Source organism: Marmota monax, unplaced genomic scaffold, assembly GCF_021218885.2.
Source record: "Marmota monax isolate L192 unplaced genomic scaffold, Marmota_monax_Labrador192_F-V1.1 WCK01_AAM20220418_F8-fsc00022, whole genome shotgun sequence".
Lineage (NCBI taxonomy): Eukaryota > Metazoa > Chordata > Mammalia > Rodentia > Sciuridae > Marmota > Marmota monax.
This window is the reverse complement of record NW_026695215.1, coordinates 10,435,589-10,461,289: the sequence shown is the minus strand read 5'-3', so window position 1 is coordinate 10,461,289 and position 25,701 is coordinate 10,435,589. Positions and strand designations below refer to the sequence as shown.

The 25,701-nt window shown below is 37.0% G+C and overlaps 1 protein-coding gene across 2 annotated transcripts; it reads right to left on the bottom strand.

Moving 5' to 3' along the window:
* Positions 1-819: 819 nt before the first annotated feature.
* LOC124084219 (phospholipid scramblase 1) lies at positions 820-25,127 on the bottom strand. 2 transcript variants are annotated; one of them, XM_046431218.2, is made up of 8 exons: positions 24,932-25,127; positions 18,864-18,889; positions 16,733-16,926; positions 15,323-15,365; positions 12,569-12,639; positions 11,327-11,488; positions 6,224-6,385; positions 820-1,016 (listed from the first exon to the last, which is right to left on the bottom strand). In XM_046431218.2, exons 2-8 carry the CDS (start codon positions 18,874-18,876, stop codon positions 960-962), a joined length of 702 nt encoding a protein of 233 aa, XP_046287174.1. In that variant the 5' UTR covers positions 18,877-18,889; positions 24,932-25,127; the 3' UTR covers positions 820-959. The 2 variants fall into 2 exon arrangements, with proteins under 2 accessions (XP_046287174.1, XP_046287172.1); XM_046431216.2 differs by having other exon boundaries at positions 12,569-12,789; positions 24,932-25,123.
* Between the last annotated feature and the right edge of the window lie 574 nt (positions 25,128-25,701).

The window sequence follows — 25,701 nt, the reverse complement described above, 5'->3', positions numbered from 1 at the left end:
TGAGCCACATTCCCCAGCCATTTTTATATTTTTATTTAGAGACAGGTTCTCACTAAGTTGCTGAGTCTGGCTTTGAATTCACCATCCTTTTTCTTCAGTCTTTTGAGCCACTGGAATTACAGGTGTGCACCACCATATATGGTCAAAGTGAGGTTTTAAACTGAGTATTTCTTTGACAGAGAATCATGCTTCTTTTAATGAAAACAATTTAACACTTATAATTTAGTGTCTTGTTAGTGTGAAAATTATACTTATAGCAGTACATGGATTAATAGGAGCATTAAAATATAATGTGATTTCATAAAGAGAAAAAAATTGCTTTTTCTTAATATGCACACTGAGTAGTATTTATTGGACCATAATGGCAAAGGAAACAGGAAGTGTTTTCTTAAAATTTTTGAATAGATGTTATATTCAACATAGCATTAGGATTTCTTGTATAAATTACAACTGGATTTAATAGTTATTTTTATTAAAATTGCTTTAGTAAGACTTTATTTTGTTATGAAATATAGATAGGATATTGAAATTTAAAGCAGTTTTTCATATAAACATTCATTCCTAGATGTAAAGTCCCCCTTAAAATCTTTTTTTTTTAAAAATATTTTTATTTTAGTTTTAGGTTTATGTGGTGCTGAGGATGGAACTCAGTGCTTTATGCATGCTAGTCGAGCACTCTACCACTGAGCCACAACTCCAAACCCCCCCCCCCCATGTTCTTTTCCCACATTCATAGTGAACCTTCACACAGGTGTGTGCGAACGTTCATAAGGCAGCAAGAAACAGAAAACAATCTCTAATTAAAGCAAAACCCTACAATGGAAGGTGTGGGCATTGCGGTTCATTTTATTCAGGTGTGAGTGATTTCCACAGAGAAGAAGCAGCCACCGGGTTTCCTATTAGATGATCTCTATCAATATGTAGCCTTCAAATTTTCTGAGGATACTTTCACAAATCCACTACCATATTCCTATTTTTGGTCTCTGTAATCCAGTATTTTCAAAAAACATGAAGTCCTAGAAAAAAAGAAAAGAAAAATTCAGATGTGAATTTTCTTTGGTAAAGCAGGGGATGGATTCTCAGAGGCATAAAACTGAAGGAACTGATCACACACAGTGAAACATTTGTGAGCAAGAAAAATGTAGTGTAGAGTAGATCTAGGAAAGACTGCAGCCAAGCAAGCTCTGCGGTCAGCTCCCCACTTAGTAGCAATTTAATCCTTTCTTTCTATATCCTGATCTCTGAATGAATTTAGTTGATCCTCTGTTAATTTCCATGAATGTCATCTTTTTTCTAATCCCCCTTGAAATCCTCCTATTTAAATCTTTCTTCCTTAATGTTTTTTAGTCCTTCTCTAGTAATATGACTTTTCTCATGACAAGAGTTGTATGTATAACAAATTAAGAACACAATCCCATTTACAATTGTATAAAAATAAACTATTTAGGTGTTACCAAGGATGTAAGAGATCTGTATGGTGAAAACTATAAGGTATTGATGAAAAAAATTGAAGATGACACAAATAAGCAGAAACCTATACTGCAAGCATGGATTAGAGAAATCAATATCACTAAGATTTTATACAACACAGCATAAAATATAGGTTCAGTGTGATACCTATCAAAAACCCAATATAATTTTTCAAAAAATAGAAAAACCAATTCTAATATTTGTATGAAACCACAAAAGAACCTGAGTAAGTCATGTGATCTTGAGTAAGAAACACAAATCCGAGGACCTTCGCCCTGGTCTCAAAACATGTTACAAAACTACAGCAATCCAAATAGTATGGTCCTCATATACACACAGGCATACTAACTAATGGAACAGGACAGAAAACCCAGAAAGAAAGAAACCCATTTTTTAATGATCAATTGATATTTGACAAAGATATCAAAAATACACAATGGGGAAAGGACAGTGCTGTCAATAAAGGTGTGTTATAGTCAGCTTTTTGTGGCTGTGACTAAAAGACCAGAGAGGAACAATTTTAGAGGAGCAAAATTTCATTTTGGGGCTCACAATTTCAGAGGGCTCACTCCAAAGACAGCAGGTTCCATTCCTTGAGCCTTGAGGTGAGGCTGATCATGATGGAGGACGAGTGTGGCAGAGGAAGCTGCTCACAGGATGATCAGAAAGCAGAGAGAGATTCCACTAGCCAGATACAAAATTTATACCCCAAAGGCAGGCCCCCAGGGACCCAACTCCTCTAGCCACACCCTACCCACCTTCAGTTACCACTCAGTTAATCCTCACCAGGGGATTAATTCACTAATTGGGTTAAGGCTTTCATAATCCAATCATTCATTTCTAAACTTGTCTCACACATGAGCTTAGAGGGAGTCCACATCTAAACCACAACATGGTGCTAGGAAACTGGATAGCCACATGCAAAATAATGAAACCAGGTCATTATCTCACACAGGGTACTAAAAATAGCCAATGAAAAATGGATTAAAGACTTAAATGTAAGACCTGAAACTATAAACTACAAGAAGAAAATGTAAGAGGGGAGGATCCATAACATTGATCTGGAAAATTATTTCCTGGATATGATTCCAAAAGCACAGGCATTGAATGGAAAAGTCAATAAATGTGATTTCATCCATTCATTGAAACTCTGTATCACAAAGGGAACAACCAATGAGGCGAGAGATAACTTATGGGTTGAGAGAAAATGCTTGAAATCATACATCTGAAAAGGGGCTAAGAACCACAATTGTGAGGATGGCCTTAGGCCTGAGCCTAAGCAACTCCACTGTAAAAACTCCAGTTTGAAACCTGCAGTCTCACCAGGCACATCCAACAGATCCCTCCAGTATGGCCTCAAACAAGTTATTTCCCCTCACCCTGATAAACAGAGTGAAGCCCCTGGCAGGCTGTCCTCACCTGATAAGAGGAAAAGGCGAGAAGATCAGTGTGGAGACCACCAGACCAGATGTTTCTGACCCCAAGGTAAATGATGTCATGGAGAAATCCAGTAGTAGCTGATATGGATTGAAAAGGGGAGTCAAAAGCCCCCAAATTTAGTATAAATAATAGAGTTGATGAACAGGGATTCAGCCAGCCAAAACAAGGATACATTCCAGGTGGAGATCCTGATGAGGACCTGAACTGACATCCCATCATTTGTCATCAGTTTCCTGATCCTCTGCATGATCCTCACGGCTCTCGAACTCTACTGCCTCATCTGGACCTTGATGAGAGCCACAGCTTCTCTATATGACCCTCTCCTCAACTGATCGTCCACTCCACACCAGGAAAAGCCTGCCTTAGTTCTGGACCTGATCACTGCAGTCTGAGTGAGTGTGCATCTGCTGGACTTAAAGCCTAAGGCTTAAGACTTTTGATCTGACATTTGAACTTAGCATACAGAGGGAATGTCTGTCATTAGCCTGTCGTGATTAAGTGTGTTTGCAGTGCTTAGAATTAATCTAGAATTTTTTTCAGTAAATTAATCAATCTAGAATTGTTTGCTGTGAGTGGATTATGTCTATTGCAGTGCCTAACATTAAGGATTGTTGTTTTCTTGATTAAGAACCTATAGAATGAAATTGTATTGAGGAATTTGAGTGAATAAAGCATGAAAGGGGCAGAAGTTCATGGACATTCTTTATTTTTCCCCTTGACTGCATATGTAGCAATTTTTCCCCTTCTCGACAACAATGTATAAAGAACTCTACTAAATAGTAAGAAAACACATACAATGATTAAAATTGCTGTGGATATATAAGTTGGTGGTAGAATGCTTACTTATCATGTAGAGGTTTTGGGTTGGATCCCCAGCACCACACACACACCCCCAAAAACAGGCAAAGGATCATTTTTCAAAAGAAGGCACAGGAAAGGTCAATGGATATATGCAAAAAAGGCTCAACATCCCTATGATCAGAGAAATGCAATGAGATATCACCTCACCCTTGTTAATATGGCTATTATCAAAAAGAAAAAAAATGTGTTCAAAAGGAATATTCCTTTTGGTAGAAATATTAATTAGTATAGTTGTTATGGAAAATAGCTCAAAAAAACTCAAAAAGAATTAACATATGACCCATCCTACTTTTAGATGTTTATCCAAAAGAATAGCCAAAGATATCTGCCAAAGAAACATCTAGACTCCCATAGTTATTGCAGCATGATTCACAGTAACAGAGATACAGACCCAACATAACTGTCCATCAAAAAATAGAGTCGGTTGTGGTGGCACACACTCATAATCCTAGCAGCTCAGGAAACTGAGGCTGAAGGATCACAAACTGAAAGCCAGACTCAGTAACTTAGTGAGACCCTGTCTCAAGATTAATAATAATAATAATAATAATAATAATAATAATAATAATAATAATAAAAGGCTGGGGTTGTAGCTTAAGTGTCCCTAGGTAAAAATTGTAGTAGGAAAAAATAATGGATAAATAAAATATGATTCACATTCAAAACGGATATACAGCCTTAACAAGGAAATTCTGTTGTGGGCAATGTTAAACTTTGTGAAGTAAACCAGGGAAAGAAAGAAAATTCTCACAATCTCACTTATGTGTAGTATCTAAAAAAGCTGAAATTGCAGAAGTAGAGAATGGAATGGTGGTTCTCAGAAGTTGGGGCTAGGAGGTGGACTGTGGAAATGAAACGGGAGATACATCAAAGTTTCCAAATGTGTTTCACTTAGGAAGAATATAATTTAGTGATCTATTGCACAACACTGAGACCATAGTTAGTAATAACATATTGCAAATTTCAAAATTCCTTAAATAGTGAATTTTACATCTTCATACCCCAAGAGAATGACAGGTACTTGAGGATATATTCATTAGCTTGAGTTAATCATTCCACATTGTATACTATATCAAAACCTCATAGCAAACCCTATAAATATCACAATAATATTATTACTTAAAAATTAAACTAATATTTATTAACAGAAATATTACATATATGCTAAATTAGAGAGAATAGTATAATAAAGTCCCAGTGACTCTTCACCTAGTTCAGTAATTATTAACATAATCATATTTGCTTAATTATTCAACTTCCTAGAACTCTCTGCTTTCACCACCATTATTTAAAAGCAAATCTCCAATATTATTTAAAACACATCCTCTGAAATACTTCAGTATGTGCCTCTAAAAGATATGGATTCAGTTTTGCTTTTACCTAACACAATGTCATTACTACATCTAAAAAATTAATAATTCCACTTTACCATCATATAGCCAGTCAATATTCAAATTTCCCTGAACAACACAAAAATGTTATTACATTAGTTTGTTCAAATCAGTATTCAAACCTGGTCCACAAACTATAATTAGGTTGATGTTTCTCAAATTTCTGTATATTTATTTTTAAATTTTCTTTGTCATTTATCTGTTGAAGAAATTAGATCCTTTTGTTGTATATCCTTAACTATTAGTTTTTTTTTTCTGATTGCATCCCCAAATCAATTCAATGTTTAACGTATTTATCTAGTGGGCCCAAACCTTGGTTGCACACCAGAGTCACCTGGGAGTTCTAAACAGACTGCAGACCCTCTCAGCTGCAGAGATTTATGCTTAATACATTTGGATACAATCTGGACATTGAGAGTTTGAAAACTACCTGTGTTTTCTCCTGTGCATTAAAGTTGAAGATCATTGCTTGGTCCCATTAATCCTCTAATTTGACTACACAGCCAGAAGTTCCTGGGATGCTCTACAAACCTTTTTCTTCTGAGCTTCTGACTTAGTTGAATCGGGGTATGGCCTGGTTCTTTGTTTTTGTTTTTGTTTTTTGTTTGTTTGTTTTGTGTTTTCAGTAGTACATGATTTCATTTAATAAGGAATCAAGATAAAATCCCCATGTTTCACAGTTTTATTGCATGTAAGTCTTAACTCAAATTCCTCTTCTAAGCATCAACTTTATTATTATTATTATTATTATTATTATTATTATTATTATTATTGCCCCCAAACCAGGACCTCTGCTGTATAGAAAGTTCTTTTCTTCTCAATGGAAAGTGCCAGGCCCTTTGGACAAAAATTAGGCATTTGTGAATCCAAAGTGTAAGCATTGAATAGAAATTCAGAGATAGGGTTAAGTGGGAACCCTTGCATAGAACCTGTTCCTTTCCAGTCATCTTAAAATGCACACTTCATTGAATCACTTCACAATGATACTGAAGCCAGCATTAGATAGGCAGTCATTATAGATAGAAACCACCTACAACCAGGATCAGAAAGGACAGACTCACAATGAGGAAGCAGGCCCCAAGCATCACAGCCTTCATTTTCACATCGAGGTCTAAAGGAAACTGGATCCCAAAGTTATCACTGTTTGTAAAAAGTTCTTTGATAAAACCAGCCCACTGCTTGGAAATCTTGCCAACCACAGTTCCTTTATCAAGAGATTTAACCTGAATTGCAAAGCAAAACAAACAAAAAGATAAGTCTTAAGTCCAGTAAACTATTAACAAACCTACTTTCAAATCTGGAGTTAAATAAAACAATCTATATAATCCAGATTGTATAGAATATTGTAAATAGTCTATTAAAATTATGCACTACATGTAGCTACAAATATTGTATCCCTCACTACAATACAAATATTGTATCCCGAAATAGGCTCCTGTGCGTATTTATAGATACATGAAAAAATTGTTTCATCATACAGAAAAAGGATAATTATAGTTTTGCTGAAATCTAACATTTTGTCTTACTTAAGAAAATAATAAATCATTTGAATTGATCCACATCAAAGTTGAAGCAGAAATGTATAAAATTTTGAAATGTTTCTTTGATGAACATTCTAGAAGCTGTCAGAAAGGTACTGAGTAAAACATGTCTCTGATTTCTACTTTAGGAAGCACAGATAGTATACATAGTCTGAAAGTTTAAATATTTGGTAGGGATTTCTTCCCATCCACTATTGGGAAACATACATTGCTAATTATCTAGGAAAGAAGATTGGCAGTTTTGAGTGAAGGAAGTTGTCTGGTCGGTGGCGGTGACTTAAAAACAAAGCACCAACCAGCCGGTGAGCAGCAAAGAAACATCAATCAGGCACCAAAGGAACCGCCAGTCAATCAGCGGGATCTCCTAGCCAAACCTGGATCTCAGCCAGTTCCCCTGACCAACTCTAAAAATCCCTTTTCCTGTCCCAAGCCCTTCCCTTCCTGCCGCAAGCCCCATAAAATTCTAGTCCAGTTTCTCATCAGACCCTCCTCCTGTCCACTCTGTGGGTCTGATCGAGTTCCACCTGGTAGTGATAAATAAAGCCTCGTTCATTGGCCATTTTAAACCTGCCTCCTGTTGGTTGCCACCTGTTGCCTGACCTCACAGCAGTGACCTATAAGCACCTTGATGAGTGCAGTCCATCAGGTCAAGGGTGGGACAGACAGTTTAATAGCTGGGGTTGGTGAACAAGAAAAAGGAAAGGAGTATGAATCAAAGACCCCAATGTGAAATTTTTCTATTTTGGTAAAAGGAAGAATTGTAAAAAAATATGACTGAGTAAAGCTGAGGATCTTCATGTAGAGTGGACTCACGTGTGCACAGACACAGGCACTTATCCAGGTGGACAGTGAGGATGCACGTTGCCAGCGTTCACCAAGCTTCCTCCACAGGAAGTTTCACCTATCCCAGGAAAGTGTGTCCTTTTCTAATCTAAACCAAGCACCCCTTATGCTAGAAGCATCCCCTGAAGCCCTTGCCTCGGGCTGGGACCAGCTAAATACCAATGGAGAAATTAAAACCACTTGATTTGTTTTATCTGCATCTGTTGGAATGGGTTCTTAACAGCCTGGAATAAACTTTTAATATGAAACTCAGGTTACTGTTCACCAAATATCTGTTTAATTTTCCCTCTGCAGCATCTCAGTGATCCTTGACCATGAAGATTTGCCTTCTCATTTGTTTGAATAAGCACTGTTCACAGATGTGACATGAGCCGGGACCTAAAATGTGGCTAAGTGATTTCACTCTGGGTATCAGGTAAAGAGCCACGAGCAAAACTGGATCCAGATGACGTCCGCTTTTACAAATCCAGAGTGAACATTCCTGGATCAGACTTGAGGCCACCTGAAACCGGTCCATCTCTCTGAGACCTAGTATATCCTCAGAAACACAGCTGACCTGCAGACCCATAGCATGTGACAATGTATTTTGTAACTACTGAGTTTTAGGGGTTACTTGTTATGCAACACTAGTGAGGCATAATGGACTCAGGAGATCTCATCTTGCATAACTTGGTGTCTTCTCCTTTGGTAGCTGTCATCTGAGTATTTAAAGCAACTCATGAAAAACTTTCCATTTTATTATCTAAATTTAGTTTAATTTTGAAACATTGTTATAAATGAAAACAATCCAGAAGATAGCTTAGTTACCAGGCTCTGTCAACCAACTACTAAATGTAATGATCTATTTCCCCATTTTGATACCTACAGCAAAAAATTGAAAATTTTACTAAAATTTATGCAAGTAGGAAATATCACTTTTAGGGAGGATAAGAACACAAATAACTGAAAAATGATAGATGGTATTTTGCTAAATTCTAGAGAACATTTAAAAACCCTAAATTCTCCTGTACATAGTCTCTCGACCTCTGGAAATAAGTTGGTGCTTGTGCTGCCAAAGAAAAGGTGTCCAGTTTTTGTCCCTGCTTCCTAACACACAGGGCTACTATAACCCTGTAACTTCCTCAATGATAAGGATGATAGGCAAAATCTTGTTTCATTTAGTGTTGGTCCCAGATACCTGGCACACAGCTTCAAAATCCAGTAGGACTCTACTGAGTAAAGACTTTTGTACATTAATGAGATGGGTGTTGGGGGTAGATCCCTGATAGCTTCACTTTAGCATGGAAGTTGGACATCATAAAGATCTAGTGATGACTGGAGTGTTGGATTTCAGTCCCTCACTGAGTTCCAGTGGTGAGACAGGGGCTGGGGACTGAGTTACCCACCAGTAGAGAATGGATTAGTCCATCATGGATGCTCAGAGTCTCTCCAGGGTGGTGAACACCTCCATGTTCTACCCCTGCTCCAAGGGCTGGGTGCCCTGAACCCTTGCTCCACTCACTTCTTCTGGCTATTCATCTCCATTCTTTACAATAGCCTTTGAAATAAACTGTTAGCACAAGTGAAGGGGGCTCCTGGATCTTATGAGCAGTTTTAGCAAATTTTCAAAACTGTAAAGGGAGCTGTGGAAATCCCACGTTAGCTGGTCAGAAGAGCAGGAAATTTTGGATTTGTGATTAGTGTCTGAAATCAGGCTGTCTTTTGAGATTGAGACCTTAGCCTGTAGGGTCTGTGCTAATGTCAGATAGTTAACGTCATTATTAAACTGAGTTGTAGGACACCCAGTTGGTATCTGGAGACTTGGAGAATGTTGTTGTGGGGAGAAAATGCACGTTTGATATCAAAAGTGCAAATAAAAAAGAACAGTGTAGCTGGGTGCGTTGGCGCACAACTATAATCCCAGCAGCTCGGGAGACTGAGGCAGGAGGATTGCGAGTTCAGAGCCAGCCTTAGCAAAAGTGAGGCACTAAGCAACTCAGTAAGAACCTGTCTCTAAATAAAATACAAAATAGGGCTGGGTATGTGGCTTAGTGGTCAAGTGCCCCTGAGTTCAATCCCTGGTACCAAAATAAACAAAAACAAAAAGAACAGTGTATTATGTAGTACTAAACTTGTAAATCCATCAACTTAATATCAATAACAGATAAAGATATTTAAAAAAGAATACCAAAGTCATAATGTGAACATCACTATTCGTAAAGAACAGTGGAACAGAGAGCCAAGGTATGTATCAGAAGAATGTTCTATAATATAGCCTAAAATACTAGAATATCTTTGCAATTAAAAACATCTGATCATAGGAATGGTTGCTTAAAAAGCAATTTCTAAGTTACTAATTTGGTATTTGTATATAATGTTTGGTATATGCATAGCATGTAAAGGGTTTTCAATTATGGGGTGATGTAATTCTCTTAAAAACCTTGAAAGACATGTAGTATTATACCCAACTTTTATATTAAAAAAAAAAATGAGGTGAACAAATGTTAGGTAATTTGTTTTAGGTCACCCAGGCAAGAATTTGTGGACATGTGTTTCAAATTCAGATAGTCTATCACAGAGTCTGAACTCTTGACCATAATATTCTACCTTTTTGAAAATTGAGTAGTAAATCCCAATAAGAATCTAGGTCTGGGATCAGTGAGCAATGGTTCATGAGCTAAATCTAGCTGTCACCCTATTTTTGTGAATGAAATTCTGTCAGGAGCCAACTCTCCAATTCTACATTCTCTGTACCTACATTCTTGTTAACAATTATCACCATGTCGTCCATAAACTCCAAGTATTTTCTGTGTGGGTCGTTTTCGAAACACAAAAAAGCTTGCTAATTCGTCTAGGTGAAATAGGAATGAAAAAATACTATGAAACACTATAGCAAAGAGTTAGAATTATAAAACATTTACCAGTATTTCCATTATTACCATTATATTCATCTTTGCTATTGAAAATAGCATGGAAGAAAAGGAGATATTCAGCATGTATACATTAGAAGAGCTCCCAATCCCATTTATATTGCAATTCTATACATAGAAAACGCAAGTAAACAAAAGAGAAACACCTCCTGCACACTAGAATGCAAACATGTGACTGAATGAAAAGTAAAAACACAAAGATTTTTCTCAATGTTAGCAATAAACATCTAAAATATAAATATACCTCTTTAACATCAAAAAATACCGATAAGCTACTTAGGAATAAATTTAACAAAAAAGGCGCACATTTTCTATATATATAAACTTATGTGGTCTTATAAAGAATCCAAAATAAGACATGGATAAATAACAGTCGTAACATTTCTGGCATGTGAAAGCCTTAGCGTCATAAAAATGTCAATTAAAAAATAGCCAATGAATTTAACCCACTACCAGTTGGATTCTGACTTTGAAAACTGAATGAAATGACCTAATTGTTTACATGAAATGAGGTATGTGGTAATCCTATGAAACTGTGATATAGATAAAGTACAGATCATGGAGTTGTCAAGGTTGGCATTCCATTTAAAATGAATAATATACAGTGTCACCGCACAGAAAGAATGTTTAAGTGTTAGATACTTGGCTTATTTTTTTTAACATGACTTTGCTTCTCTTTTCTTCACTTAGCATAATCAATACCGACCTTTAACTGGATCAATAAATGTCTTTCGAGCCCAGAGTAAATATATGAGCACAGTTTCTTTCTCTTGAAATATCTGTACACAAATACTTATTTAAGATATTTGTTCCATCTTGTGAAAAAATAGATTCTTTTTATATTAGGAAAGCAAACCATCGCATCTGTTACCTCAAAATCAATATTGGCGCTGCAGTTACACACCATAATTGGACCAATAACTTTCAGTACTTCCTTTCTGTTCTCATTTTGAACACTGAACTTGGGAAAACATGGGTGCCAGGTCTGAGAAACATAACCTATAGGTACACCAGGAGGAGCTTGAACTTCTATCTACAAAAGCAAAAGGACATTTGTGAATATAATTATCAGTGTCATAATGTCTACTAGTAGCTTTCATTTACTGAGCACTTTTTCAATGTCAGATATTGAAATACCCAACACATCCTCACTAGGTCAGTACTATTCCTTTTCATCCTTTATAGAGGACCTGACTGAAGAAGGTAGGGGTAAATAAACTGGCACCAGATTCTTTGGTTTATGGAAGAGATGAGCAGAAATTCAGGCAGACTGCACACATAGTGTTCTAAAGCATGTTCTAAAACCACTGGCTTATATGTACAGACAGATCTCTGCTCGATGGTGCAATTTTCAAATATGACCATGCATGCTGCTGTAATGAAAAGAATCCAGCCACTGGAATTTTGACTTATTCATTAGCTGGGTGAGCATGATGGTGCCTGACTGTGCTCACCTGGAATGACCTTTTGAAAAGTTCAAGGCAACAGGATACATGTTAATGCACTATTCAACTGCACTATTCAACTGCACAGCATTTCCCATCCAACTCTTTTGAGTCCAAAATTTGTATTAAATTATTCCTATCCCAAATGATGTGGAAAGCAAAGTAATTAATGAATAATGAATGATAGGAATCACTTGATGGGAATAATTCAGCTATCCTCTCAAAGTAAGTACAGCGTTAAGACCTCGAATAACTGTTTGACTGTGTTATCTCTGTGTCCTGGTTTCTCAGCAATCTGTATAGGATGACTGAGTTGCAGACCCATGGGATCCCACACATTTCTTCTTCTATGTGCTCTTAAAATGGTATTCTACGATATTCTCAAAGGTATAACTCCATCAATTTTGATCATGCCTATCAGAGTCATTGGGTATAAGGTATAAAGAATTCTCTCATCTCTGAGCTATTGATCAACCCTATGGGGAAAACTATTTAGAGACAGAGGACTATTGGTTACATGCCTTCCTTCCTATGCAATTGACTAAATACTAACTCTATAGCTCATGGTCACTTTGCCTTTAGATCTCATTTGGTTATGCAAGTTCCATGAAAGGGTGAAAATTCTTACTGAACTACTTCACAGACTTTTCTAATAATTGCTCACAGACCTTTTGCAGGCAGCAGGGGAAGAAACAGCTATTACATCGTAGTGGTCTCTTCAGAATTATAATTTCTTGACCTGAAAGAGTAAGGATCTTTATGGTAAAAGGCCTGTTATACCCACAGAAATTGCGAGTGCAGCAATCGTTATCTTCCACAGCAAAGTAGATTGTCTGTTTCAGTCTGTCCTTTATTTCATATCTGTTATTAGTTTCAAAACCTGTGATGGCTAAAGAGAAAAAAGAAGAAATCACAGTCACCAATATGTTGAAAATGTTGAATATGTCTTAAGACGTTGCAATATCTAGCTGGATCAGTGGTGAATGCTATTCCAAGTAGAAGAGGAAAGATGAAAAAGGGAAATTGTTCAGAGATGATCAGAGTGAGAAAAAAAATGCAAAGGGGAGGGGTGAGAAGAGATATTAATGTACAAAGAATTTGAATCATTATGTGAAATATGGAAAAGAAAACAAGTCACTCTCCTGGTATCGCACTGCAGGTGGGTACAGTGGTACCGGCTACATAGATAAAATGTTCACGTAGTGGTAGTTTTCACATGTTAGGGAGGGTCTCTAGGATGTTTTCTGTATCCATAGTCTATGAAATACTACATCAAAACAATGGGTTGGAGATTTATTTAATAAACCATATTTATATCTTATTTTTTGCCTTCGTGTTTGAGCAACGTGGCAATAGGTGGGGGTTGCTCTCAATGGACCCATGTCAAAAGGGAGAGAGTGAAAGTGGAAGGTGAATTAGACCATCACATCGGACGCACAGCACCCTCGTTCAGCTCAGCAGGATGTGTTGACAAGTGAGAAGTGGGAGATGGGTATTAGGCAGGAGGGAAAGGACAGGACCAGGCTAGGGAACTAGGGCTTCAACTCGAAATATCTAGATGGTGGGCATCCCAAGGTGAACGCAGCACCTCATGTAGCTCATCGTTTCATGAGGGAAAGGGAGGAGTGATGGATGCTGACACTAAAATGTCACCTTACCAAAGAACTTTCCACATAGATCCACTTGGTGGAAACCTTACGTGCAACCAGAGGGACACTGAATAGTTGAATTTGTCCTTCACAAGTCCTATCACTGTAGCCTCTCTCAAGGAATTTGAGGGGACTCAAACTGGCCTAGTCTTGGCCTTTAAAGGACTATCTTTAGTCACAACATCTGCCACAAGCTAAGGTTTTTGAAAAAGCTTAAAAACTAATTTTAAAAATTAAATTTATTTCTGAGAGGGCATCTATTAACCAACTTGTGGCTTGAATACGTAGTTTAATCTCAAAACTTTTATACTTGTGTCTGCAAAATGAGATCAACAGTCTTTCAAAATCTCAAGTTTCCTTTCAGTTACATGGAAAAAAATGAAATCAAAAGCATCTATAGTTATATTGTTAGAATCTATTAAGTTTTCAGTTAGGCGAAGGTTTAAGTGCTTGTCATAATTTCAGATGCCAAAAATAAACTAGTACTTTTCATGTTACTCACAACAGATGAATTTAAAGATATCTCTTTTTAAAATTAAGAATTAAAAACTAGTGAATCTGTCACTATATATTCTACATTAAAGACATATACTGTATACTGAAATATACATAAAGCTTATATATATCTAAAAAATTGAAATGGAATACTATATAATATATAGTGACTGGCCTTTTGGATTTTATAATCCCAGTAATGTATACCACAGAATAGAATTTTTTTTAAATTCAGAATACAAATTATTTAAAAAGTTGTTCCTTTCTAAAGAAGAAAAGTTATTTTAAAGAATGGAAACCACATCAAAACGTTATAAATATCTAATGGTTAATAAGCAATTTAAACGTGAAAGATGACAATTGTGCATTTTGACAAAATTGATTACTCTGATAATACAGTTCATGTTCTAATGTCTACCAGTGGAATACAACTTTCTACCAGTGGAAAAGGTGAATATGGGTCCTAATAAACCACCAGAGTTTCTATTATGCCTTGATATCTGCAAGGAGGATGCCATCGTTCATGCATCTACCTGGGTCTCTTTCCTTGGCAAACATCCTGAGGTATTTTTGGCTTTGCAGGTTTACTCCTGAACCTGGGAGCCCTGGATACATTGGGCCCACACAGGAGCAGCAGCGCTCTTGCAGGAAGAAGCATCCAGACCTGTGGTGAGCATCTGCCAACCCTGTATTGTCCCCATAATCCCCAGGGAACCCAGAGCCCATGGACCACACATTCCACTGGGTTCATCTCATCCCAGGAGAAACTGTGGGCATGAACAACAATTTTTCCCAAACATCCCCATTTGAATTCAGAAGATCACTCACTTTGGAAACGTACTAAAGCAGCTGAACTAACACACGTGATTATGTGCCATTCTCAAAGTGATCTCAAATTGGAAGAACAGAGCTGAGCTTGTAGAAATCAGTAAAATGATAAAAACTTTTAGAATGACTTGGAGAGAGAGAAGGAGAAGAGCAAAATTACATCTTGATAGTTTTCTTCTAGTTTTTCTACGTCATAAGGACAGATGTCAATAAAAATAACATTTACTATAACAACATTTACTATTGTAAATAACACTTACATAAATTTTATTTGATTAGAAATGAATTGCTGATAACATTCCTGGTTTGCTTATTCTGAAGAGACATTTGCACATTAATACGTTTATCATCCTATGTCATCTAGAGTGCTGTATTTGTGGGAGTTCATATGGTTTCATCAGCTTAACCTTCTGTCTTTCTAAAAATGTGAAGAACACAGTGAATACATACCTTCCAGAATTTCAACTTGCTGCTGAACCAGTAACTGATCTATCTATTAGAGTAAAAACAAAATTAAGAATTTCAAATGTTTAGCCAACCAATCAATATTCATAATTCATTGTTTAGTACTACATGCTAACATTTATTCATATTAAATTTTTATTATAGTCTATATTACTTTTTAATGTAAAATTATAGTTAACATGTTTTAAATTGAAAATATGTATTTGAAAGTATTCACTATTGATGAAGATAAATTTAAGTGAATTAAAACTGACTTATTCTGGTATTTATAAAAATTAGAGCACAGGGCTCTTTTGAAATGAGGTGTATAAAATATGAAAAATTTTTAATCCACTTAAAGAATTTTTCTGCAAGTTTCAAAAGTATTCTTTTAAGTGTACTTGATATCATCATTTGTGGTAAATAAGATTTCAACATATTTTATGACCTTGATTTTAAAAAATATATACATTTCAGGGTATTTTGTGGAAAGATGTGAGTGGTTAAATACTACTTAAGTGCATTGTGAGAAAGTAAGCTAGTAGGAAAGAGACAATTCATTTACGCAAACATCAGTTTTTATCATGGAAATATCTATTTGTTTATAGATTAGACATATAGAACTTTATAGTGTATTTTACTTACCTTCATAGTGCTATTTTACTTACTCACATTGCTAAGTAAGCTATCATGTAGTACTGCAAAATTCAACATTTCTTTTTCCTTGTTGTTGATATTTATGATAAACATAGTATTGATTTTAAAAAGTAATTTTAATAATTATAAGAATATGTTACACATAAACACTCTTTTTGGTACCACTTACTGAAGCTGAACTCTTAAGACTTATAAAAAGTTTTTTTCACCTGTCAAGGAAATTATTCAATATTAATATTAAAGGGCATGGGATCCAGAATCAAGGTACCAGGATAAAAGAGCCAGTCCTGCTTCCTTAGGTTTTACACACTGAGCAAGCTATATATTGTCTCTGGATCTCAGCTTTATCTTGTGTAAAATGGAATATTATAGCTTCTATACACCACACAGTATAAGGATTCAGTCAATACATGCATTATGCTTAGAACAAAGCCTAGAAAATAGTGCTAAACAAGTGTTTGCTTTTGATTTTAAGCATACACTATATGCAAGATAATAGAAAACTCAATTAGCAAAGACATTCGTATTTTGTTTCAAAGTAAACTGAATCTAAAAGAATTGGAGTGATCTATTAACCAAACATGATGTTACCGTTTCCAAAGCTAATTAACAAAAAGAAAATAATTGCTTTATCATTATAACTAATTATTTTATCATTGTAACTTTTATCATTAATCATTTTATCATTATAACTAATCTGGTAAGCAAACTGGAAGCACAGTTTTGTTTTTTGTGAGTATTTTATGTATTTGAAATTACCAGAATTAAATGTTCTAATCCAGGTGGGCAGTTCAGAGGTGGTGGCACAGGCATCGATAGTGTCCCTGGAGGTCCACCAAACTGTGAAAAGCTATATGGTGGGAGTGGAATGTCAGCCCAGGGTTCTGGGTAACCACTTGTGGTCCCAGGAGAGGAATCCTCGGGCTCTGGATTACCAGACTGGCCTAAAGTTTCTAAAATATGAAAAAGAGAAATAATTTGTAATTACACAGAAAAAAATAGAATTACAAAGCCTTTCAGAATTACCTAGCTATCTATAAATCAAACTCTGACTCAGAAATCCTATGTCTGTGAAATTTAAAGTGTGATTTTATTTTTTCAGAGCTTTTTACATAAAACATGCTTGGTTTCACATCCTCCTCTAGTTTGAGGGTGGTGGCTGTGAATAGAATTGGCCACAGCCTTCTCCTTCCACTCTTAGATTTCCCTTTCCATCTTAGATGGAAAATATGCTTTCATACCTGAGTGTGCAAAATAACATCAACAATGACCGAGAGTAACCTGCATAAAGATTCTGGTATGTCTTCATGAAAATCAGAGTTGTCATTGGGAAACCCAAAATAAAGTCACGGGTCAGTATTTCTAAGAGCATCTTCACTTCAGTGTGGAAGGAGCCAGGGATGTTGCTATACACTTGAAACTACCAAGAACATTTCCCAGGTAACAAGAATTGTCCAGTCCAAATATTATAGTGCTATCTATCATTGAGAAAGCTCAGTATATAGAGAAAAGGATGGCATTCCTTTTAGTTGATTCCAAACACCTGTCTAGGTTAGTAGTTTGCCTGGGATTTCAGTCTGCTGAGTATTCTTTCTAAGTTATGTTTAATAATTTTTTTAAAAATCAATTATAATATTTTGGTTAGAAATTTAAATTTTGCACTTTCAGTTATCTGAAAAAATATACTTTGAAAACAAAGAAGGCAAAAAGCTAGAGCAGCATTTCATGAGTATTTATGAAGCAGAATAGAGGAAGAAATTTGGTAAGTATGTTCTTTATGTTCCATGCAAATGTGTGTTTGCAGTGCTGCTTCATTAGCTTATTTGCATAGTCCACAGACTAGCAACTCCTGAGGAATGGAATATCATTTCAAAAGACTGAGGTCCACAATATTACAGCACTGAGACATGCAAAAATACCTATAACAGAAAATAAATTTGAATGGAAAACTGAAAATGAATTTGCATATCACTAAAAAACAAGACTTCACAAACAAGTTAAACATATTAGCAACTTACAAATATCACTATTGGATTTCATTCCTTTTTTTTTTTTTTTGGTAGTGGAGATTGAACTCAGGAGCATTCAACCACTGAGCCACATCCCCAGCCCTTTTTGTATTTTATTTAGAGACAGGATCTCACTGAGTTGCTTAGCAAAGCCTCGACTCCTGAACTGCTGGCATTACAGGTGTGCAGCACCATGCCCAGTTGGATTTTATTTCTTTTAAAATAAAAGAATATTTACAGATGATCAGTAATGTGACAGGATCCATTGAAGAATGAGGAGAAACTGTTATCAAGAAGGCAGCTGCTCTCTGGCTGCTGACAGTTATCTTTGGGTAGTAAGAAAATAAATTTTCAAAAACATTTTCAGATTTACCTGATAGGAAAAAAGAACACATCGGGTCGGCAGCAGGGAATGAGGCTGTTACTTTAGGCAGATAGAATTCCTGTTGTGACCCAAAAGATGACAAGGGAAAAGTTCTAGTGAGAACAGTTCCAAGAGGAAGGAAAAGAAAAATGCAAAAACTCCGACTTTGGGAATGAATGTGTCATGTTAGGAAAACAGAAGCATCATCAAGAGAAGAATAGGGTTGGCTGTCAGTAGAACAGTAGGAAACAGCTCATCTCTGGGCCCTTAGGAAAATCTGGTGTTTTCTTCCAAGTGTGATTGGCAGGCATTGGAGGATTCTGAGCAAAAAAGTGAGATCTGTCATTTATATCTCACAAAGGTTTTAGAAGTGCTGAGCATTAGACACCTAAACACAGATACAAATGACAACCTTTCAGAAGTATTAAAAAAAAAAGAAAGAAAACGACATGAGAAAGACAAGTTAATACAGGAAGGATTTAATACAGGGAGGAAAGAAAACACTTAAATTACTTACTTTTCTTGCCCATGGTTTACATAGTCCTGAAAAAGAAGATTTGATATTAGCACAATATCTACAAGTTCAAATATAACTGTTGAAACAAGGTGCGCTAAACTACACAGTCACATTCATGGAATAGTCCTCTCTATTAACCTTGTCTATCCTCACCTAGTCCTTTAAACCTCTGGGTCGGGCCCTATTTCCCATGCTACTTTGAGTAGGATTTCAGAAGTTGTTGGGTGGCCCATGATGGCAGACACCTTCTAAAAGCCTTTGGGGAGAAGATCCAATGATGTAAAAAGTTATGAAGGAACACTGTAAACCTGTAACCCCCCACTGGCAACCAAGCTAAAAACTGCAGCCTTCACAACCTACACATCCAGAGGAAGCATATGGTCCAGTGTCCCGCCTCTGAGCTGGGATTCAGGAACAGACCAGCAGGGGAGCAAGAAAGGGGAACTCCCAGTGCACACTGGGAGATTATCTCTAGAAATTCCACACCCCATGGTCTGTACTGCACAACTCGAGCAAAAAATATGAAAAGGCCTGACTCATTTTGTGCATCTGGGTCCTTGTCTAATGAGTACCAGCTGAAACATTCAGCCCTGATGTGTGCTTTGGTCAGAGATCATTCTCATCTTGAACAGAAATTCTAGAAAGAGAAAATAAAACATAGGCTAAAATAGTGTGCATTTGTTCCCTGCTTACTTTCTTTATCCCAGTTTGGTTTTATTACATCTTCAACTATAGTTCAGTATGTGAAACACTATTGATGATAAAGGTTCCGTCCTCATTTTCCTATGGCTTTTAGAATTTTAGTAATCACACAATATCTCAGCCATTAAAAATGGCACATCATAAGCTCTGGTGTAATATGTTAACTGACCTTTGTACCTCTAGAGGTGCTTGCTGGAGGAAAAAGGGATTACAGAGCAGTAGAAGAAAGCTATAGATACCAGTTATGATCATGTGACCAGTTTCAGAAACAAGGACTGTAATGATAAGATTATTTCCTCTACTTTTAGCTATATCTAATGTGTGTGTGCTTTCCCTACACTCTTGATCTCATATCATGTAACATAAGATGTATAGATGATATATCACAGTGTTCAAGCATTTTTAAAATCTGACATCTTAGCATTTAAGTTAAGGTATAACAAGGAAAAGAGTAAAAGTCACTCAAGGACTTAATGTCCTCTTCTGGGAAGACACCCCAGTGCATGTTCAATTACACTTTAGGAGAGGCATATAAATGACACATTGATAAGGGTAGACGTGTGATGGATAATTTCATGTGTTAACTGGCTAGAGTGTACTCAGATTAAACCTGATTTCCAGAGGTGTTTAAATGTTTCTTGATGAAACAAGCACTTGGATCTGTGGAATGAGTTATTAAACTTTCCTACACAGTGTGGGTGAGCTTCATCTACTCTTTGAGAGTCTGAGTAGAAGAAGAGGTAGAGGAAAGAGGAATCCAACTCCTCCTGCCATTTTGTCTGTGTTCTGGTCTCAGTGTCTCTGGCTCTCTGGCCTTCAGACCCATGTTGGTGTCTGCATCATTGACTCCCCGGGTACTCAGATCTTTGGATTCAGACTGAATTTCATCCCTGGATTTTCTGAGTGTCCCATTTACAGACTGTTGAATATGGGACTTTGCATAAAAAATTGTATGAGCCAATTTCTTATTCAAAAAAAAAAACTGTGCATTGTTCTGTTTCTCTACATAACTCTAATACAATGGATCATGGACCTATTCCAAGCACAATATTACTCAATTGGGGAAAATGACTGAGCTATGTTCTAGTGAAATTAGTTAATTAAGTTAACATGATAACTAAATAACTGCTTTCAGTGTTCTTACTAAAAAACAAATGCTAAAAAGACTTCATGGAAAAAGAAAACATATTTATGCATTACCAAAAGAAAGCAAGTCTATAACCAAAATCATATTGTGCCATTGGAATCATAATTACTCCAAGAAAAATACAAAACTTCTTCACAATCTAATTATACATTTCTCCCTAATTCTGTTTAGGAGCAGCTTTGGAGAAAATTGAGTTATTACCTACTATGTACATCTAAGTACATCACTGTTAAATTTATTTTGGGCTATTTTATCATTGTGAACCTCTAACAGAGGGAGAGGGTGAAACAACATACAGGATATCCAATTCCAGCTTCATAGTTCATATCGTCATTGTCAAATAAAACTTACTGCAAGCTCTTGGTTTTGTTTGAACTCCTGCACAAAGCCCTAACAGACCAAAGCAAAATGGAATCACTCATGATAAAATTCCATGTCACCAAACTGAAGCTAAGTTGTTTATCTGAGCTTCTAGAAATCAGGAAAAGATTGTTAACTGCAAAGAGCTGGTTTTAGTTAGCATAGTCAGGTCCCCCACCATTACTATTTTAAGAAGGGCAACCTGAAGTTACCAGTTGTCAACCAACTTGTCTTTTTATTTGTATTGTGTTATATATGACATCAGAATGCATTATAATTCATATTACACATATACAGCACAGTTTTTTATATCTCTGGTTATACACAAAGTATATTCATACCATTCTTGTCTTCAGACATGTACTTAGGGTAATGATGTCCATCTCATCCTACTGCCAACTTGTCTTTAATGTTATATGGTTTCATAGTTCCCTCTTAAGCTGCTTTATAAAAACCGACTGTTCAGCCATTCCCAGTGTAAGTTTTCTATTTTTAGTCAAAAAACTGCTTTATTCATGGGTTGATACTAAAAGTTCATTAAGCCTGTCCGTTCAATTTGTTGAAATTTTGTGTTTTGATAAAGCTAAACCATTTGATCCATTTCCTGGGATCTTGAAATTTCTGTTTGAATGCTTTCAAAATGTACTAATGTAAAATCTAGAACCCAAAGGGAAGCATTTATAATTTTAGAAGATCCTAAAATTACTATCCTTATAAAATTGGCATAAACTAAATTTGGGCTGTAGTTCTGAATTTACTTCTCAACTGCCTAAGAACAAATCTTTCTAACCCAAACACAAGATAAACCAATTCATGTTCTTCTCAAGCCCTAATATGATGGTGTATGTTTTAAATTATTTTTGCACAACTTTACTCCTCTAAAAACTTTCACCAGAAGTTCAGGTTTCTAGCTCCCTATCAATAAGTGAGAATAAGACTTTGTTTGCGGGGAAGAAGAGTAATGGGGAGTAGGACAATGAGACAAGGCAACATTGGTTGAGGTAAATCAAAAATCAAATAATTTCCATATTCTTGTAAGTATGTTTGTGGGTAAATTGCATGCATTCAAAGAAGGTTTGATTAACTTCTGAAGAGAAAACCATTTCGTCTGTTGTGGTTTCATTGTGGTCTGGGTAACAGTTAAGCGGAACAATAACTGTTGTCTTTTAAAATATGGACATGATAAGAGATGGTGAGCATTTCAGTACATCGCTGCTCATACCTGTAAAATATGAGACAGAGGCCTTTTACCGAGGCTGATTATAATTGTAATCTTATAACAGGGAGTCTTCCTGTAAAAATCTATTTCTGTATTTCAGGTTCAATAAAACTAGACAAAATAGGCTTAGAACCAATTTGGGATAGTTACTTTGTAGTAAGCCTTGAATTAAAACACAGATCCTATATCAAATAGGATAAAATGAGATTGCAGTGACCAAGTGTTTAAAAAACTAAGCAGTAAACCAAAGAGCCAGAAGACACAAAAAAACTGATCTTCAAAGTCAGTTTTTCTCATTTGATTTGTATATTTATTCTTTTTCCTTTCTTTTTAATTGTAGCTGGACACAATATCTTTATTTTATTTATTTATTTATATTTGGTGCTGAGGATCAAACCCAGTGCCTCACACGCGCTAGGCAAGCGCTCTACCACCGACCTACAACCCCATCTCATTGCATATTTATTCTTGAAAAGCCTTTCTGGACAACCCACTGCTGCCTCATAAATTTGAGGTGTTTACTTTATCACCTTTAAATGAGAAAACTAAGCCTGTAAGTAAATATACGATGGTTACTTAACATCATACAAATAACTAGCTACATAACTTAAATGATTCCTGATTCCAGGGGCAAGTTCTTGGCACTCATGCTCATTGAAAAAATAAAGACATTCTCCCAAATGGCCAACTTTCAGTAAAAAATTTTAAAAGACTGTCATTACATAAGACTGAAAAGGCTTGAATTTCAATTTACTCTTGTGGTCATGTAAATTTTACTTAGATAGGCAAGACTTTTTTCTAAGAACTTTTTTAAAACAAAACTTGGAAAATGGAAATAACAATTGCTAGTGCTTATTAATTTAAGTACTTTTTTAAATCTATCATTCTTCAAATAGTCTTATGTGCGCATATAGATACACAATGTACACATACATATTCATTTACAAATTTATAAATATTCACTTAGTATAAAGCTTGTATCCTATTATTCAAGAAACATTAATTGAAGGCACAGGGCTTGCAAATCACTATATCAGACACTAGGAAAACATGGAACACAGTTACTACAAATATGAGATATTTATTATTTATTATAAACATGTAAAATACATATGTAGAGATATAATTGTATTTAAATATTTACAATACATTAAGTACTCTGAGTAAAAAATAATGATGCTAGAAGAAAGGGCTATGAGGGCAAAGATTTAGTTGATAGTGACAGTGACATTGTCAGGCAACTCAGATCTGAGTTGAAAAATGTCTATAACCATCCACTGGGTGGTGTCCTGGGTGTGGGTTGTATCTGGAGTGACTGTGCTGTAGCTATGGGAACCTCCAGAGCACAAGTCCTGAGGCTGGAAGTATTTTGGCTCATTCAGGCAATGAGAGATCTGGGAGCAGAGGAGAGAGAGCTCCTTGGAGGTGAGGATGGTTTTCTACCCAAACATAGAAACCCACTCATTTCATTTTTCATTCCCATGAGTATGTTCATTGTTCAAAGCCATACAATTATTGCAAGTGCCAGGGTGGCATTAAGAGAAAGTTCTGCTGTGAGGCAGGATCAAGAAGGGGAAGGAGCTCTGATCTGCCTAAGACCTCTCACCAAGCTGCGGCTCTCTAACATGTCTCCAGTTGGGAAATGGGAAATGCTGAGTGCCGGTTCCTGGAACTGGGAAGTGGTCCTGCCCAGACTTCCAGGAATGCCAGTGCATCAATAAAGCCACCTGGGAGTCAGAAGGTCAGCTGGCAGCAGCAGGCACTTTGTCAAATGCTTGTAATAATGGGAGCGAGCTTTCCCTGGGATGTTCTGCAGTGCCAGATGGGGCCCCTGCACCTTATATTGATGCACACAATGCTCTGTCTTAATTTGGTGGTTCTTGTAATAGTTACACAATTTTAGAGATTTCAGAGATGAGGCAACTGAATGAACACGAGTGAAGACACTGGCCCAGAGTCCACAGCTGTGAGACAGTAGAGACAGGATTGAAACTGACATGTGACTCTGAAGCAAAGGGTTCACCCACCTGCCACCTACCGCTCTGTCTTCCCTATTCATCTGGTGTTCTGGATAGCCAAGCAGAGTTTGAGCTGCAGCCATAATTCCAATTATTGTTTGCTGTTCAGTGGCAGCTAGCAGCTTTACTTACTCCCTCCTCCTATTACCCCATGATGCTGGCAGAAGCTCTGAGCTCACCTTCTGCCCTCAATTCAGAGAAGCTCTCTGAGCTATGAAGCCCGGGAAGCTGTGTGCAAGGAGAGCCAGGCCGGGTTTTCTCAGGCAGGACTCACCTTGCCTTTGAACTGCCTCTGGGCTAGGCCAGGGTTACCACCGAAACAGTTAGGACCCCTTGGCGAGGGTCCTCTCTACTTCCCGGGCCCTTCTCCCCCACTCCATCAAAAAGAATGAGGCAGCGCGAGTCTCTTCTACACAATCCAGGCAGACCCGCCCTGGTAGGCGACAGAGAAGGGCGTCCACCATCTGACTGTCGCTGTGAACGCGCAGCCCCGAGGGAGCCCTAGTCCTGGAACCGTGTACCGGGCAGCGACTCTCCTCCTGTCTGCCTCTCGGCTGCCGGGAACAGACATTGCACAACCTTTCCTGAAGAAAGCTGGAAGGAGGCCTAGAAGTGACCTCACCGTGGCTCCTGGTTTCGTTTCCCGGATCCTCCGTGTGCAACACGACTTCCTTCCCCGTAGTCCCAGTGCCGGTGCCCCAGGTCGCAAGTAGCTAGTAGGACAGCCAAGCTGGAGGCGGGACCGTCGCTGGGCTGCAGTGGGGAGCCACCGGCCCCGCCCATTTTCGTGCTTGGGGAAGGAAAGGAGCAGATGAGGGTAGATGAGACTGTCACAGATCACAGCACTGGTGATGGATGGCATTATTGGTACTTCTCCGTTGTGGTTCTCAAGTTGAAAATTCCTGTGTTGATGACCTCAAACATACATGGGGGCGCGCACGCACACGAATTTTCAAGCACTGTGGCATTTACTAATTGTTCACATAAACCTAAATTTGATGCATGAGCATGATTGACTCAATGTTGACTAAATTGTCAACTCTGTAAAAAGGATAATGTTTACCAGTGTCACCACAGAGTTACCTCGTCTGTTGTCACATATCTTTAAGTGCAGAGAGCGATATTACAAATATTTTAGAGTTAATATAGAGTGCTAAGTGTATTTCCTCATTGGCAATGAGTGCTCTGAATCTGTTGGCTTTAGCATAGTGGTTATAATCCAACAGTAGGGAACAGCGCTGTGATTTACATTCTCAACTCTTCTCGTTTTTCCTTGAGGTGTGTTTCGAAATAAGGTAGTCCAGATTACATGAGAAGTTTTTTTAATCAGTGGGGAAAATACAGTTATGTAGACATACTAGGAGGTCAATTTGAAATATGAATAGATGCGCT

Coding starts and splice junctions, on each gene's coding strand:
- LOC124084219 (XM_046431216.2), bottom strand. Junction 11,489..12,568: donor TCCCCTGCTGCCTGCAAAAG/GTCTGTGAGCAA, acceptor TTGCTTTTGTAG/ATAGAAGTTCAAGCTCCTCC. Junction 6,386..11,326: donor GCGCCAATATTGATTTTGAG/GTAACAGATGCG, acceptor TTTGCAATTCAG/GTTAAATCTCTTGATAAAGG.